General features: G+C 40.4%; 1 protein-coding gene across 1 annotated transcript in view; it reads right to left on the reverse strand.

The window, feature by feature from the left end:
* LOC129112492 (protein O-mannosyl-transferase TMTC2-like) overlaps positions 1-10,575 on the reverse strand; it is a 50,348-nt gene extending 39,773 nt beyond the window's left edge. The window contains 1 exon segment of the mRNA XM_054624611.1: positions 10,493-10,575. Coding sequence (XP_054480586.1) covers positions 10,493-10,575 — 83 coding nt within the window.
* Positions 10,576-18,008: the final 7,433 nt, after the last annotated feature.

Here is an 18,008-nt window from a genome sequence, read left to right on the forward strand (position 1 = left end):
AGCAGACATGATGTCATCCTACAACGTCATGACATGTGTATGGCAGACCGGGTTACAAGTGATTGTAGCCAAGTTGTTCCTTTTGTTATTCAACATATAATTCACAGCTATAGAGAGCACTGATGGAAGGAACTCTTCCAAAACATTTCCACGGTTTTAAGAGTACTGACATGAGGATGCAAGTAGGCAGATTTTGTGGACTTTAGACAAAGCCAGGATAGCGGTTTCTCTCTTTTTCCAGTCTTTGTGCTAAGCTAAGTTAGCCAGCAGACTTGTGGTGGCTTCATTTTGAGCGCACAGACGTGAGAGTGGTGTCAATCTACTCATCTTACTCTCGGGAAGAAACAGAATAAGAGTATTTCCCAACATTTCAAACTTTTCTTGTAACGTCCCTACAACTGTAAAACAAGATCAGATGGTGTACTGCCACATTATGAAGCCAACTCTCCAGAAATAAGTAAAAGATAGCATGCATCTCCATATCTCTGTTAAAAAGGGACGAGGATGGGTCATTCCGCTTTACGGACAGACATCTATCCTGTCTGCAACAAGGATGTCTCATGGTTTGTTACTTGTGCTGATAAAGCTATCAGTGAGTAGTTGCTGCTGGTCAAAGCAGTAAAAAAAAAAAGCAGTGAGGCCACAGAGTGTAGAATAAATTGCCGCTGTCAGCCGTCTCGGTAATGGATTGACTGGATGTGGTATCACGGTAATGAGTGAGCCTTCGGGGGAAAATGTCTGTGTGGATTTTCTGATGAAATGCACCCAGCGAGGTGGATGAGCTGGCACCGTCACACTCAGTGGTGACCTCGAATCTGTCTGCTGGCCATGTCACCAGAGCAGAGATACCAATCTACATCAGGGCAGCGCCTTTGGATGTTACCTTAGGATACTGAATTTCTTTAAGACCGGGGTTCGATCAATCAAAGTATTGACAGTTCAAGCTCTCTGTTTGGTGTTTCTTATCATAATGAAATTGAAAAAATGCATCACAGAGCTCATATAAACCCAGGCATGATCTTATCAACAGCAAAACATGCATAATTCAGTGACCTTCTATACAGTCCACCAGATTAAAAGATGAAAATGATAAACTGAAAGGGTAAACTGTGAAGTGATGTGGTAGCCAACATACATCAAAAATAAATTGCAGTGTCCCATCTCATCTTGAAAGCACTGTAAACATACCGCCTGCCCTATAGCCATTGATCCATGAATATCAGAATGATGGTGAGAAACAAATTACATTCAGTAAAAAAAGATAAATACGGAGCTGGTTTATCTCGGGGTGACTGAGGCAGGAAAACAGCCATTATCAAATGCAGATTTCTCCCATTTATCAAGGCTGGCTTCCACTGTGGGTTGCTTACAGTCAGGAGCGTCATGTTTACTTAAACAGCGATTTACCTTATCTCCAGAAAGCCCAGAGTATTAGCTACGGAGACCAATTGTGCAGAAATGAGGAGTTCAGTTCCCCTCCGTGAGATGGGTGAGCAGGCCATTGAGCAATGCTTTCATGGGCAGACCAACAGAATGGGAAGATTGGCTTAAATGTTTCCTGTCCCTGCCTAGATAATGAAGGAGGATACATAAATTGAAGGGTGCCATGCTTTATGGTTCTAAATAGAGAATAATTGGCTTATTACAGAGCCAAACCTGACTGGACTGGTGTGTTTCCATTGGGCGGGAAATGGTGGACCACAAAACTAAAATCTGTGGCCATATGGTGATGCAGGAAGATTCAATTCCAACTGTGAACAGCTTAGTATCAAGCTATGCTGATTTCCTGTTTTCCAAACCATTTTTTTCAACCACAGTCACCAATTCCTTCTGTTTCCAACTACCTATAGTAATAACTATCATATCCTTTAATTTGCAACTTGTTTCATCACTCCTCTAAATAGCCCTCTATTACACAATGAGAGAACCTCTAAATAGTACAGCTTCATTGAGACCTCCACACTTCCTCTATCTGCATTATCTAGTTCATCATTGTTCTGCACAATCGGGCGCTTATAAGGAGGAAACAGTAAAAGAAAAACGTCTATCTACATCCGCAGATAAAATCATGTGGATTAAATATGAATGTCCCTTTTAAACATTTATAAACCTAATGTGCAGAGAATAACAAATTATTTGTTTTACAAGAATTAGAAGATTTCTGAGACATTTTATACATGTGTACAAAATGCTATCCTGAATTTAGAGATAAATCACAGCATACCCATCTAAAAACCCTCACGTTCATGTCCTCCTACACGTTCCGCTTCGGAAAAATGTCTTTAGAATGTCTCCGATATCATGCTACAAAGACATTGAAGGCAAACAAATACCAACTGTAGCACACTTAGGCGACAGAGCTTCCAGTATAATCACTTCACGCCTCCTACATCTCAATACCAAACACTATAACTGTGCCCTTGAGTAAAGGGTAGCAGGGGCTGTTATCTGATCCTTCCTGAATCTTAAATCCCTCAAGCCCTCACACCAACTCGCTTTCTCCCCCCCTCTCAGGTTTTTATGAGGTGAGAAGCACAAGCCGACTTTCCCCCACACAACGTTGGCCCTGTTCTGACCCAGAGAGCCTTATGCATATTAGTACATTTTACAAGAGTTAGCTGGAGTGGCCATGCGTCGAAATGGAAGGAGTGTGTGCAGTGCTCAGCTAGGGTTCAGTGCCAAGGTTGCCAAGCTAATGAATCTATATTTGTTTTGTGAAGCTACTGGTACTTATAATATAATCAATGCAAAGCATAGTGGTCAATATACCATGCTGAGATGAATGGGAGTTTCATCATAGCTTGCTTGGCACAATATCCACCTCATCATAGGTATTGGCCAAACAAAATGTGTTTTGCAATACAAAGACATTTATTTCTTACTTTATCTTGAGTATCTAGACCAGGGTGTTTATTTGAGAAACTCTGAGTGTGGTAAACCTTAGCAAGGTTCAAGAATGTTTAGATATTTTGGGAAATATACCTGTTTGTTTTTTTGCAGAGAGTTAGATAAGAAATGACATATCTGTAAGGTACAAAATAAAGCTACAGCCCGCAATTGCTCAGCTTAGCTTAGAATAAAGGTTGGAAACAGAACGAAACAACTAGCTGAGCTGTATCAAAAATCTCCCTACCAGCATCTCAAAAGCTAACAAATTAACACACTATACACCAGACAAAAACGATGTAGTAAAAACAGAAAGTTGCAGTTTTACAACAGGCATGAATACAGGCAACCTTTTGTTGATTATACCAAAAAGTAGACAAAATAATTACAGCCCGCCCAATTAAATGCAACTAACCCAATTGGGAAGAAAACCTCCCAATCTGGCAACACCTGCTCCGTCAACCTGATCATTTACACCATTAACTACTGACAGCTTCACCATCACCAGGGGAAGAGAAACACAAACCCCTCAACATGCACAAACAGATTCTGAGGACGTGGATGAAAGTTCAACCTCACATCCAGAGTGCTTTTCACAGTCAGAGCGGATACGAGCTGTGGTGAAATATGAGCGCATAGTCAAGTGCTGCGGAAAAAACCCACGTTTGATTTTCTGTTCTGACAGCTGTTCTGGGCTACAGACAAAAAAAAACCTCCCCGGTCACTGAAAGATGATACTCATTGGCTATTGATTACAAAAGGTAGAAAGGCTAACTGCTTGGGATTCGTGTGATCCCCAGCTTTGGTTTGGGTTTTGTATTACACCACAACTGCTTTAAGTTGATATAGAAGTCCACCTTGTAGTTTAAGAGAGAAAGTGTATGATAACCTCTCAGTGTAATCTAACGCCACAAAAAGCAGCTATGCTTTCAAAGTGAGTTTAGTGCACTGAGGTGGAAATTCAAGCCCATGGTGCAGAGCAGTTGTGAGGGCTCGCAGTCAGCATGTGGTTGGCCTGATAAGAAACTTGTGAGATTATGTTTGCGGTTGCCATACTCCCAGATCTGGCATGACAAATCTACGGCTTTGACATATATCTTGCAGTTGTGCTTGCAAACTTGTATGCCCTGTTGTCAATGGATACCAGTGTTTTGGGATCCACATATGGTGTGTATACAGGGAGGGTCATGGGACTGAGGTTTCGTGGTCGTGTCTTGGCAGATGGGCAGGTGGACTGCGGCCTGCGAAGCATACGGGGCAGCCAAGGGTTAGCAGCAGCAGCCTCAACCAGCATCGTGCATCGCTGGGACCCGATTGGAGGAGGGACATCCTAAAAATAATCAAAGCCATTCTCCGAATATGAGAAGTGGTTCAAGAGGCAAGGGTGGTATCAAGTATTAAAGACTGGCTTTATAAAACAATTAAAACTAACGTTAATAGCAATAAAGAAAAAACAAACTTACTCAGAGTTACTCTGGCTAGCAGCTACTTCAAACTCAGACCCTTAACTGGCAATGACAATACCTTTAATAAATCTTTCTGATAAAAATAAATCTGCCTTATGCGTGCCTCAATACCCTTTCATTATGAAGGACAAGCCATGCAAGCTCTTCTATTTCCCAGGAGAATGTTTTCCTTCCCCTTCAAGGATTGTAAAAGCTGGAGAGCATCCCAGCGTAAGAAGATAGGCTTTACTATTTCATCCTCTGTCTTCAGCACATCTACTGTCATTTACTGTCAACGTTGAACCGGACACCATTATAAACCCAAAGATAAATTATAATTCATCCCGTTCAACATAACTGGGTTCGAGCCTTCAATTGTGGCTTTAAAGCAGTTTCAAATCCACAACATCTGCAGAGTTGACCACTAAGTGCTTTCGTGACTTAAATCTGCTTGTAATCAGAAAGAGACTCTTTGCTCACGCCCTCCTTTTGTTTGACTAATAGTTCGATCCCTCCTACCCCAATTCTGAGAAGGCTACAGACTCTTTGGCAATGAGTAAAAACATTATATTGCTCAAATACATTGGGAAAGTTCACAAGATGGCAACATCAGCATTTTTTTAACCACCAAACCACACTTTTCCTGAGGTTTGCCAATTTCTCCTCAAAAACACATAATTCTTTATGTACCCAGTTGTGGCTATAAGCCTCAAAACCATCTCAAATTACCCTTCATAAACACTTTTTTCATCAGTTTCACTCACAATAATTTTCATTTAAATCTTTACTCCTCTTTAAGCGGTGTTACTCATCTCTAAAACGCTAAAATTCCTCCTGACAGACAAAAGCTTTTTCACCTCAACTGCATTACTTCCTGCAGTCAAAGAAAGAGATTTCTCTTGCTCATTTCATTACATTACATTACATTACAGTCATTTAGCAGACGCTTTTATCCAAAGCGATTTACAGGAAGTGTATTCAACATAGGTATTCAAGAGAACTACTAGTCACCAGAAGTCATAAGTGCATCTCCTTTCTTAAACAAGCATCTTAAAGCATAAACCAGAGCAAAAGTATAGTGCAGAGGCAAGTTACTACGAAAACATTAGCCTACATCCCCTCCTCAATATTTATCTGCTCCGAGCACATAATATAACTTAAACAGCCTCAACACAACTAGGGCACGTGTTTTAGATAATCATTCCACTAGAGGCATAAAGATTTCTGGCAACATTAACTACAGCGAGTGGGCCCAAACCCATCACAGTGAGCCTTGGGAGCGTCAAGCCATAAGAGATAACAATTATGAACAGTTATGGAAAACAGAGATGATTAAGGTCCTTTTGATGGAACATAATCAAAAATGTGCTTGAAACGTTCCAACTGTTTGATGAGCCAACAAAGTTACATTTACAACCCTATAACGACACAAACACTTAGGTTTAGATTATCTGATTCAGAGAAAAATGACTAATGTATCTTTATGTTTTAACGGGACGGTTCATCCCAATAACAGAAGTACATATTTTCCTCATTCCTGTAGTGCTATTTATCAATCTAGATTGTTTTGTTGTGAGTTGCCTATGGAGATATCACCGGTAGAGATACGGCTCTCTAAGGTAATGAGACTTTATGGCACTCGGCTTGTCGTTCTCAAAGGGCCAAAAAATACATTTGAGAAAACTGGAGTTGTTGAAGGGCACCTTTACCGGAGAAAAGAAAATAGAATGAAGAAGAATTATGTTCCTAATAAATTTGGATATTGAGTAATTAGTAAGTGATGTAATGACTTTTTCAAAGAGCAATATGATAAAATAAATTGAAAGTAGCCAGCAGACAGTAGCAAGGACACAATAGCAACACTGTAATGAAAACTGAATTTACTGCTTCTATTATCTCAGTTGACACAAGCATATGGAAATTCCAGACACAACAAAGCTCTTTAACTGAGCACGATTCCACATAGGTGCTACATATAAATTCATACATGGAACAACCGGCAGTTCCCATGTTCTTTCCATGTTTTTGTTTTATGCTCTTTGGAGGGTTTCACTGAGATATTTTTTATATTTAAAGGTGATCCAGGGGGTAAAACAATGTGTGCACCATTACCATACATAGAGGAAAATCATTAGCACTTGAACTCAAAGCAATATGGTTTGAAACTAAGATGAAAGGCTGCTTCTTAAAGACAATCCCATATTGATGCATTTATCGGTTGGCCTCGGAAACCAGAATAGAAAAGTAACAGATGTCGCAACCGACCAACTCCGTGATCGTCCGTCTTCATTGTTAGTCAGTACTCTACGTCACCCCTGTGTCATTTGTGTGGTATATTTACTTATTTAAAACCTTGGGTAGGACGAGCATTTTCTCTTTCAACGATGAGGATATTTCGTATCGAGAATGAAACTGAAATTATAATGGGGAATATGCCCGTCAGTGAAATACAAAACTCCTCTGAACCCGGCTTCTTGCCCCGAGATTGTTATGCTCTTTCGAAACAAAGATGTTTTCTCTTTAATCCCCCGAGGGACCATAATGCATTTCTTACAGAGAGGGACTGTAACGAGATTGGGGTCACAGACCGTTTGGGATTCGCATCTATGAATGCTGAAATCCACTTAGGATGCATTTCATTTCCCAATGTCGCCTTCCTTATCGCTTGTCCTTGCTTCATTTTCTGTGTCTACGGAATAATGTCCAAGTCTTCCTGGTAAAGACGTCCTTTACGTTGTTGATTTGTCAAAAAGGTGTTTATTAAAAAACATATCATTGAAATGTCGGCATCATGAGGAGCCTCGTTTGTTAGCCTGTCAAAATCCCCGATGATGAGTATTCAAAGGAGAGCCCACAGGTTACATTAAATATAATTTCCAATCCAAGTCCACAAGTCTCAAGCAATCAATCAAACAAGCCCGGACATACATTAACACATCAGCACTGTGAATAGCTTGTTTAAAAAATCATAAAGTCTACCTTTACATTTGGCTAAACACGAGAAACTGTAAACTAGCAAATCATTTCTTGGTTATTTCCCAAATCCAAAAATGTGCCTGGCTCAAGTCCTCTCCCAGCTCCCGTAAAACAAAGTCATTTCACACGCAGAGGCTTTTTCATTGGGAATACTTAAGAGTGCTCAGCTGTACCATGAGCAGTGCCCAGGAAAAACACTTGCCATGATTGAAAAAGCAGAGCTCGGCCAGAACATCCCCAGAAGTCTGAGTGCCTAGAACTATCTGCTCCGCCATCTCGTCTTCGATGTTCAGAACTGCATGTGACATGTGAAAATAATTTGATTACAGGGTGAAAAGGTCAGATAAGACTGTCTCAGCTCACAACAAGGAAGACAAACATAGAGGAACAAATTTGTCTACAACAGAGACAATCTTCTTAGACAACTCCAGGTCAGAACTATAACTGCAACGCTCCTCCACTTCCATCTTCCTCCCGCCTTAACCTTTTGCTCATAACTCTCCTCTAATCCCTGAGGGAAGCGACCCGGGAGCACACGACTCTTGACCCCGAGAGAAGACGCCGTTTGATGGACGACCAGGGGAAGGTCAGACCTCTGATTGGTATTCAACCTCCTCCATGTGAGATCGCTGAACCAAAACGCCAGAGTGTGTCCCCAAGAGCGTAAATTACCACGGTGACTTTGACAGATACGCAGCGTTGGGCGAATACTGAACTCTCACCGAATGGGGATGGAGTGCGAGCGTAGGCCGAAGCGGGCAGGGAAGGCGCCGCGGGTAATCTGTCACCGAGGGGCTTTTTTGACAACCTGGCCAGTGTCGCGGTCACTTCTACAGACGAGGCTGATGGATGAAGAGCCCCCCCGCTGGGCGCTTTACAGGGATTCTTGGTGAGGTGCGATGGAACTGGAGACGGCATACGGAGCTCATTTCTACCACCACCCTATGTCCCTCAAATACCTCTCCTCCTCCTTCACCTCCACACACACTCTGTCTTATAACACACACACAGGGGTCACGGATGGTGCTGAAAAGTAAAGTGGGGCGATCTTTGACCTTTTTGGGGTGTGTGGAGATGCTTACCAGACAGCAACCACTGACAGAGCAGCAGACGAATAAGGGAGGCGCCCCGTACGCAGCGTACGGTACGCTGTTCCATTCTTTAAATCCACAGAGAAATCTACCACATACCTTGCATATCAGCACTTCATCTTATGATTTAATACTTGATAATGTAAGACTAATTAATATGAGTACCGTTGCAGGAGCCGAAACGCCCTCATGCCCATAAACAATATTTCAGAGTCGATGACGAACCGCTCGATGACGAACCGCTCTTTTTAAAAAGGGGGACCAGCTGCAGTGCTGAACTTTTACATGAAGGACGATTACTCTCAAGCACAGATGTATGGAAAGCAAACTCGACTAGCAAAAATGTAACAGCAGATTTTTCTTTTTAGTGGATGTGAAACACAACAGGCTCAGAACACGGCTCGGTCATAATTCATGGAGAAGTCTCTATCAGTGGGTCATTCTTTTTTGACTCAGTGACACCTCATCACAGGTTAAACCCTGAGTGTGGACATAAATCAAGAGCAGCCCAACAAATAGTGATTATTTCATTTGAATGATGTCCACAGGCCTAGATAGATAAGGCATGGAATATAAAAGAAGAAAAAGGGTAAGAAATGATAGCAAAAAAATATAAATAAACATTATTTAGAGTAAGAAACGATTAGTTGTAGGACAAAAAAAAAATCTGCAACTATTGCAATGATTGATAATCATTTTGAGCAAAATTGCCAAATATTCTCTGATTGCTGACAGAGACATGCACTGCTTTTTTATGTTTGACATTGCTGTAAACTGAATGGATGAATGAATAAATATGACTAACCAAACTATATTTTTGAAGAGACACAGGATCTTTTTTTGTTAGTGAAAGTTTATTTTCCTCTACCTCTACGTCACTGTCCGTCAGGGCAGCATATGTTTCCCCAGAATGCCCCTCCACTGCATGATAGTGTTGATATGTTTACTCAGCTGTTTGCAAAATGAAACTCCCGGTTCAAATTAGCTGTAATTCCCCAGGGGGGGTGCAGGGCGTAGTTATAACAGGCACCAGAGCTTCATCAACACAAAGGAGAGCATCTGAACCACTTCATGTTGAGCAGCAGGAGATGGATGGGACCTTATACTGCAGCCAGCTCACAACATGTCTAACTTATTTCTGCTGTTGTGGACATGTGATGCTCGCTCTATTTATCAAGCATATATATCTTAAAATATACAGTACCAATCAAAAGTTTGGACACACCTTCTCATTCAATGGTTTTTCTTTATTTATTATTCTTATTTTTCTCTACATTGTAGATTAATATTGAAGACATCCAAACTATGAAGGAGCACATATGGAATTATGTGGTAAACAAACAAATCCTCAACAGACCAGAATATGTTTTATATTTTAGATTCTTCAAAGTAGTTGAATGAGAAGATGTGAACAAACTTTTGACTGGTACTGTATATATTAAAACTGGTTATAAGTAGGCCGCTGCACTGACTCTTTTTCACTCTTTGATTCATTTTTTTTTAGTTTAATAGATTTTTGTTTTAGATAAATATATATACAGTACCAGTCAAAAGTTTGGACACACCTTCTCATTCAATGGTTTTTCTTTATTTTTATTTATTTCTACATTGTAGATTAATATTGAAGACATCCAAACTATGAAGCAACACATATGGAATTATGTGATAAACAAACAAATCCTCAACAAACCAGAATATGTTTTATATTTTACATTCTTCAAAGTAGTTGAATGAGAAGGTGTGAACAAACTTTTGACTGGTACTGTATATATTGTAAATCCTAACAATACATGGAAGAAATTAAAACCAAGACATTTAAGGCAACCCAAGGCAGCTGAGATAATAAAAGCAAACATGAACTCAATAAGCAGAAGTTGTATTTTAGTGATACTGGTCTTCAGTGTGTTCCTCTTCCTTCTCCCTGTGCTTTGTGCCTTTCACTCAGAATATAAGCGCTGATTCATTCACAGGCTACGGACAAAAGCACACATGCGGGTACAGGCGGTGGTGGAGAGAGAGATGACAAGTGGAGGAGATGATGGTGATGATGATGGTGATGATGATGATGATGGTGGTGATGATGATGATGCCTACCTGTCATCGTAGCAGAAATCTGCGTCCAGCGTGTTCAGATAGAGACCCACAGCCACGGCGGTGCACACCAGCTCCGTGATCATCTCTAAAAACAATAAAGTGGGAGAGGAGCTGGGAATAGAAATGACTGGAATCAGGTCTTCCTCTCCCCTCCTCCTCCTCCTCCTCCTCCTCCTCCTCTTCTCTCAAGTCTCTTCTGCGTTATTGTGCTCTCTCGGATCAGCCGCTGGGCAGCACCGCTCTCCAGACGACGCAGGGCATCTCCCGTGACATGCGAAGTGTGCCAAAGTTATCCATACCCCCTCCTCCCTCCTGTGACCACCCCCAGAAGGTGTTGAGAGAACGGGTCACGGGGTGCGGGGAGGAGGTGAAGCTGGAGTCGGAGCTGTGCGCATTTCTGTGCTGCGGCGTCCTCGGTGTGCGCATCTCTCCGCCTTGGCACCGGAGAGAGCCGAGCTGGGAGACGCATGTGGTTTTGCAGGAGAGGCTGGAGCATGCGTAGTGGGAGCTGCACTAGAGGGAGGAGGAGGAGGAGGAGAAGAAAAAAAAAAAAAAAAAAAAGGTGGTGCCTGAAATAAGTAATTGTGCATTACTGGTGGACTAGAATAACGAATGGAAAATCTATATCAGCAGTCCAATGTGTCCAGTGTGTTGATTTCATTTAGTGTCTGTTATTAGATAGTGTTACCTTTATGGTTAACTATAAAGGTAATATGACAAAAAGACATTGGCATGGACAAAATAGCCACTTTATATCAACCTTGACTTATAATTTGCACATTTTAAAATAAAAATAAAAATGACCTAAACACAAATATAAAGTAACATAGCCTAAATCTGAATCCCTACCACAACTGAGATAATCTAGAATAATATTCATCGTGATAATGTTCTAAGTTAAATATAAAATATAGATAATAACAGTTAAGAATGTATAAAACATATATTTTTTTATGTTTTGCAGGACTTGTAGGATGCAATTTAGTCTAAATTAATCCCATTTAGGACCCCTATCTTGACCTTTGCTAGTAAAATGAAGATTACATGATTAACATGAGCGTTTGAGAAATAAACTGTAATATTTCCCATTCTGGATTGTGACTTTGGAAAACATTGATAGGGACTTGAAGGAGGGGAAATCACATCACAACACATTTAATGCTGAGGTGTCCTGCTAAACATCTGAGATGGGGGTGCTGCCATATGTATCACATTATCTCATTCTAACCACGAATCAAAAATATTGATTCATTTGCTATACACCAACCCCCCCCAGAGTCCCTGTGGAGAGGCTAAACTGGGAGAGTAGGCGTGATTGATGAACTGTACCTCACCCTATGGTGAGAACGCATCTGGGCGTCAGTTTGTAAGCTTGCAGCCCGGTCCCGCTGACTACCAGCTGGACCAACGCCTGGCCCTCGGTCGGAGGCCTCCGAGCAAAGAAATCCAGTGCAGAGCAGTGAGGAGAGAGGAAAAACAGATGGCTGGAGAGGGGCATGTAGAGCGCAAGGGCATCGACCGGTGATGGGTGAGACAGTGACGGGGGCGAGAGTAGCCATTTGCAACGGTGGCACCCAGCGACTGTTTGCTGAAAAAAGACTTGACCTTGACCTCAGGGAACTTGTTGGACAATCCTCTGTGTTTTTGTACCTGAAACTTGTGTTCTTCTACATAATTCATCAGTGTCCAGCTGGAACAAATGAGAGTCTTTTGTTTGGGTTGTTGGAAGACGCTCAGTCCTGGTTTTGTCAGATTAGCAGAGTTGTACACCAACATTGTCATAACAAAAACCCAAACTAAAACCCACAGGCAAACACAAAGCAAGATGCACACTGTGACTTTGCTCCAACCCCATGGGGGACATGGGAGTGCTGCGTCTTTGCAACTCGACACAAGTGATTAAGGGATTAGCTAAGGAAACGAAGGGAAACATGCTCCTGTAGAGAGTGTAAACAGACCCAGGGCAAAACAAACACATTACAGAAGAAGAAGTGTTTACTCCGTCTGACTGATTACCTGCTACGTCCTCACCTCAATATATACTGCTTGTTCTTTGTGTGTAAACAGCCAACAGTCCTAAATAAAACAATCCTTTTTTGGGTTTCGGATGACAAAGTCAGTTGAGGGCTCTGGTAAGTCATTGGGTGTGTTTACATTTATTGATGAATGTATTTTTCTTAGTTTTTTCCTATTTTTTCCATCTATTATAGGAAGTGACAATCATTTCCTGCTTGTGGGGGGTTTTCTCATTCGAACCACATTTTGTTTTGCTCGTCAACAAAGCAAATGTTTGCATATTTGACTTGACGTATGATTCAACTGTTCTTTGTTGAGGCTGTCAGCATGAGTCTACATGCTTTGAATAAATAAGTTGCACGCCTTCTCCAACATTTCTGGAAATACGCTTATTGTTAGATGAGGAGATAGATATCACTGTCATGCCGGTAAGCTTACTTTTGCATAAAGAAACAGGAGCAGCTCCTCTAAAGCTCTCTATGACACATTATATCTATTTTATGTCATTTAACCATCTGGAGTCTAGTTTCATTTTAATGAAAAAAATTCTTTGTTAAACATTTTTTAAACGATATGATATTAAGAGCTGTTGAGAGTACATGAAAAGTTTTTTGCTTTTGGAGGTTGAAGAGGTTATACAATATTTTAAATTGTATTTTTTTTTCAGCACAAACTCAATCATTTTTTATGATTTTGTTCATTAAGCAAAGTATAAAACTGCCAGCCACAAACCCGAAATACATGGACAAAGACAGACACGAAAATGTACCAAGCTTGAGTAATAACCATTCAAAATATTATTATAGAACAGTTCCAGGTTGTAAAAAATATTATAATGCACAAATACAACGGAAATATGTAAAGTGATTTTATCCCAACTTATTTGTGTGCCTTTTTCAGGGTCTATGTATGCTTGAAAATGACTGAAAATATTAATAAAACGTTTCAAAAATATTTAAAAATATATATTTTGGTCAACAGAAATAAATGATACAGAGGCAGGACATTCAACTGATTGTCTCAGCTTGGTTCAACATTATATAATACAAACATATCAATTAAGTTATGCTAGTTTGTAACCTTCTGTTTCCCCCTGTTTCTAGTCTTTATGCTAAGCTAAGCTAACCGGCTGTTGGCTGGAACTTCATATTTAACACACACACACGAGAGTGGTAGGAAACTTCTAATGTTTCTCTTGAAAGGAAAGTGAATAAGTGTACTTCCCAAAATGTCAAACGTTTCCCTTAAGCATTGTTAAGCATTGTGCAAATGTTATAGTGCAGAATTGCATAACAGCATGGTTTTGTGTGATAGAATGTATCTGTTAAGTTCACGCATCCGATTTAAGAGACTGACCTGGTCAACAGGACAATCTCTAACAACAAACTGTGTTTCCATCAACCCCTGTTATTAAGAGATTTCCTCTCCCCTTTAAGCTATACAGAGCGAGTAATGGTAATTTCCCCGTGCTATTTACTCCGGAAAAACTGCTACTTCACCCCAGCAGATAAACATCACACAGGAAACAGATAATCACAGCTGGAAAGGACCGAGCCTGGGCCCTGCCCTCACAGAAATAGCACTCCCATGGTATTAATATCAATGTTGAAGCTCGCCAACTTAGTAATCAGGAGACATCGCACACCAAATCAAATCCTCCCTGAGTCACCTCCTCATTCTGCTCAGGAAGATCAGAAATAAAACTGTTTGGACTAAGAAGAGGTGGGTTTGATGATTGTTTGGGCTTGGCGCTGAATTATGATGGATAGTGTTATAGTAATTTGACTGCTACACCACACTGATGATGGACTGTAAAATCGTGGTTAAAGGGTCAGTGGATTGTAATGTTTCAGCAAAGACAGACTGAGAAAATAAAATAAAACTGTACGAGAAAAAATAAAACACCATATAACCATAAAATGCAGAAGCTCATATTCCCTGTACTATTATCATTAATGTGGGAAATACATTTAATGTGTTTTGGAGTCTGAAGCTGCATTGTCGAGGGGGAAAAAAAGGGAGCGACACTAAACCTGACTGGTTAAATTAGAGGCTTTATTTTTATTGATACTTTGCTGCTTGAGTTCAGTTTATACTGTAAAGTTAATCCAAATGATACAACTCAAAGCATTTTCTTACCTCAGGGAAATATTTGAACCCAATGACAATAAAGTACAAACACTTAGTTTACTCTACATACCATTCTTAATCGGTGTGGTGCTCCACTTCAGTTTCTTTCTGACACATCTATTAAACATTGCAGTTTGTGCCAACATGATGTAAATTCTACAGGGTACATATTTTACATTATGTACTAGAATTTCAGTAGCCCTTAAATCTCAGCTCGCTGAAAATATTAACAGATTCTGGATATATATATTCTTTAAACAGGTTATTAACAACAATCAAAGCAAGTTTTAATCATGTAAAACATAAAAAAAGGGGTGGTGGTGGGTTAAATAAGGTTGAAGCTGTGGACTAGGAGTTCTACTTTCTACAAGCCACACATAACAGTCCTTCTAGTTTTCTCTGACTGTTTCCTATGACTTGGCAGATGTGTTAGGTTGATCTAATTTAATTTAATATTTATCTAGATAACATGGGCAAGATTAATGGAAAATATGAATCAGAGGGATAAGTATTGTAATTGGATAATACATAATGACTGGGTTTAACATTGTAAACAGTGTGTTTCCTGAGGCTCAGAGTCAAACGTTTGACATCCCTGTTTACGAGTCCACAGATACATCTCTGACAGGTGTGAAATGTAATTTTTTATTAAATGTGGCTCTTCAGAGATTAAATCTGTAGTGACTTGAAGGGACAGCAGCAGATTTGAATCGAAAACAAGCTGTGTGTGCCCAGATGAAAGTCCAGCCAAATCCCCTCTTCTTCACAAGCAGGGCTTCTGCCAGAAGTCCTGCTTGTGTCTGTTTTTGAGTCTGTTTGTGACTGAAGGGGCATGACGACGGCAGCCAGGGTTACTTCCTGGCACCCTACTCTTTGATGGCTTTCTGCCCAGGCCCCGAAAAAAAAGAATCCTAGTTTGTGCTTGGGGACAGCAAAAACAGGAAAACATGATGATCATGCTCAAGATGGAAGACATTCGGGGAGTTGGTATGAGAGTGACTGGACAAGTGAGGATGGTTGGGGCAGAACGGCTTTTTCAGCATCATCATTTTCCCAGACTTTTTTTTTTAAATAATCCTTTTATTAACCCACTTCTTTCTCTCACTCCTTTTCCTTATTTTCCAAGTTTAATGCTTCATAAAACCTGCCACTTTCATTCCAAATGTTACCCTTTGATATTTTGAGTGAATTGATTAAAGCTACCACTTGTTCATTTTTTTCTCTGTGGCAAAAAGTGGAAGTCTTTCCCTGCACCATATTCCCCTTTAGAAAACCTTTCATTTTTACTATTTCCTAACCATTTAAACGTTTCTTGTAGTAACTTTATGAGCCAGAAGAGAGGGTGTTATTTCAATCCAAAACACACCGTCCACCAGCTTGGAACTTGTAGTCAGGATTTGATGATGTTTTAAAAGCATACAAACTGCCAAATGTAGCTCCCTTCCTGTTCATGAACTTAGAGGAACCCTGAGATGCTTTTTCATATCAGTGGAGGGTAGCAGGAACTTGAGTCATATCCAAACACCACCGTGAGAACCAGTGATCTGAGCATAGGGCCGAAGTGTTTGACGCACTCCCCTCGCTTCCCCTCCACTTCCTCTCATCCCTACCATGCATTGAAAAGTCATCTGAGGTGGAATCGCCTCGCGTGATTCCCCCGTGCCGACTATTTCTGTCTCCAAGCCTTCATCACATCCTGAAACCCGTTTTCCTGCGTTAAGTGCAAACTCAGGAAATAGTTTTTACCTACCACATGCCTTGATAGATTTTGCTGTTTTTTTCTTCCAACAAGTTTCCATGTTTGTTTTATGCGTATTGGAAGCAGGGCCTTTGACCATGACATTTTTCTTGTCCTCTATGTGGGCACATGAAAGAGGAATATGCCAGGGTCTGTTTATATGTATACATATGTGTGGGCAAACACGCGTGCAAGCACCAAGGACGGGACAGGTCGACAGGACATGACTCACTCAACCACAACAGCACCGGGCAACATTTGTATCCCAAAACAAGCCCCGCTCACATCTTGAATTGCTTGAGTTCGAGTCAGTCGGGTTCGGCCACTAGAGCCAGCTGTCAGCGTGAAACACGGTGCCGGGTCCAAACACGGTCCAGACGCAGCGGAGAGCCTCACCATCTGTCTTTACCAAGGTTTCACCACGGCAATGCTGACTGGCCTATGGATGGCCTACAGATGTGCAGGCTGATGCAGATTCAATTAATAATAGGAGCAGTGGAAGATGTGATATGAGGAACACTGCACAGTGGGAAAGTCTGTCACAATGTCATTATTTCTGTCTATTTTTGTCTCCATTATTTAAATAAATGTATGTTCCTACAGAGCTTTAATCAACACTGTTCACATGCACAGCAGCTGACTCAGTGGTGGATAGTAAGAGAGACACATGGGGCATGACAGAATGAATGTCATTATGAAAGAGATACTTTTCTTTGTCAGCAGACTTACACACCTGTTCCATGAACTCAAATACCCCTTCATTGATGCCACTTCTAATGTTACAAATGTGTTCTTTTGTATTCATTTTAAACCAGAAGTTATTTGACTATAAACTGTATAAAATAATATATTGTTGGACTAATATTTCTATACAATTAAAATGTCAATATTTAAGTTGATTTTGCCAAGTCTGCATTGGAGCTTCCGCTTGGAGAGGCAGAAGCAGAATATTTCAATTCATTACTTTTAGCTAACTATTATGACCATTTATCGAATACTTATACTATAATATTTCAACACTAGATACAACCACATCTTCTTAATTTTAGACATTACGTGCGGTTACAGTATTTCAACAACGTATCCTTAACTTTAGCTCGGAAGTTTTCTATTTCAACCATTTATCCATTTGGATGATTTTAGCATTTTTAACTTCACCACTTGCTAAATTTATTTTCATGTACTCTTGATCGCAAAGCAAGGTGTTGTATATTTCAAGTTGATGTTTTCTAAATGACCCTGTCTACTGCAGAAGCCCCCCTGGTTGGTAACACTGACCTACGACATCTCATTGTAGTCCAAATAACAACAAAGTCAAGTTTATATCAAAATAGAACAATAGAGGTGAACTTTTTCCGTGTGTCAGAGTATCTGTTTGCAAATTCTAAGTATTTCTTAACTTGTAAATTAAGTTAATAAATACTGTCCCACTGTGAAAGAATGTGATGTTTTTGGTGCCCTAAAGGCTCCATTTCCTCTCTTACCTCGTGTCTGCTTTCCATCAGCGTTAGTGTACCTGCCACTACCATAATTCATGACTGTACTCAAGACCATAACATTTGTTATCAAACATGTAAGCAGAGAGTGATTTATTAAATGACTGAGCACAAAGCAAAACAGAAGTAAAACGGG

The sequence above is a fragment of the Anoplopoma fimbria genome, chromosome 23, assembly GCF_027596085.1.
Source record: "Anoplopoma fimbria isolate UVic2021 breed Golden Eagle Sablefish chromosome 23, Afim_UVic_2022, whole genome shotgun sequence".
Classification (NCBI taxonomy): domain Eukaryota; kingdom Metazoa; phylum Chordata; class Actinopteri; order Perciformes; family Anoplopomatidae; genus Anoplopoma; species Anoplopoma fimbria.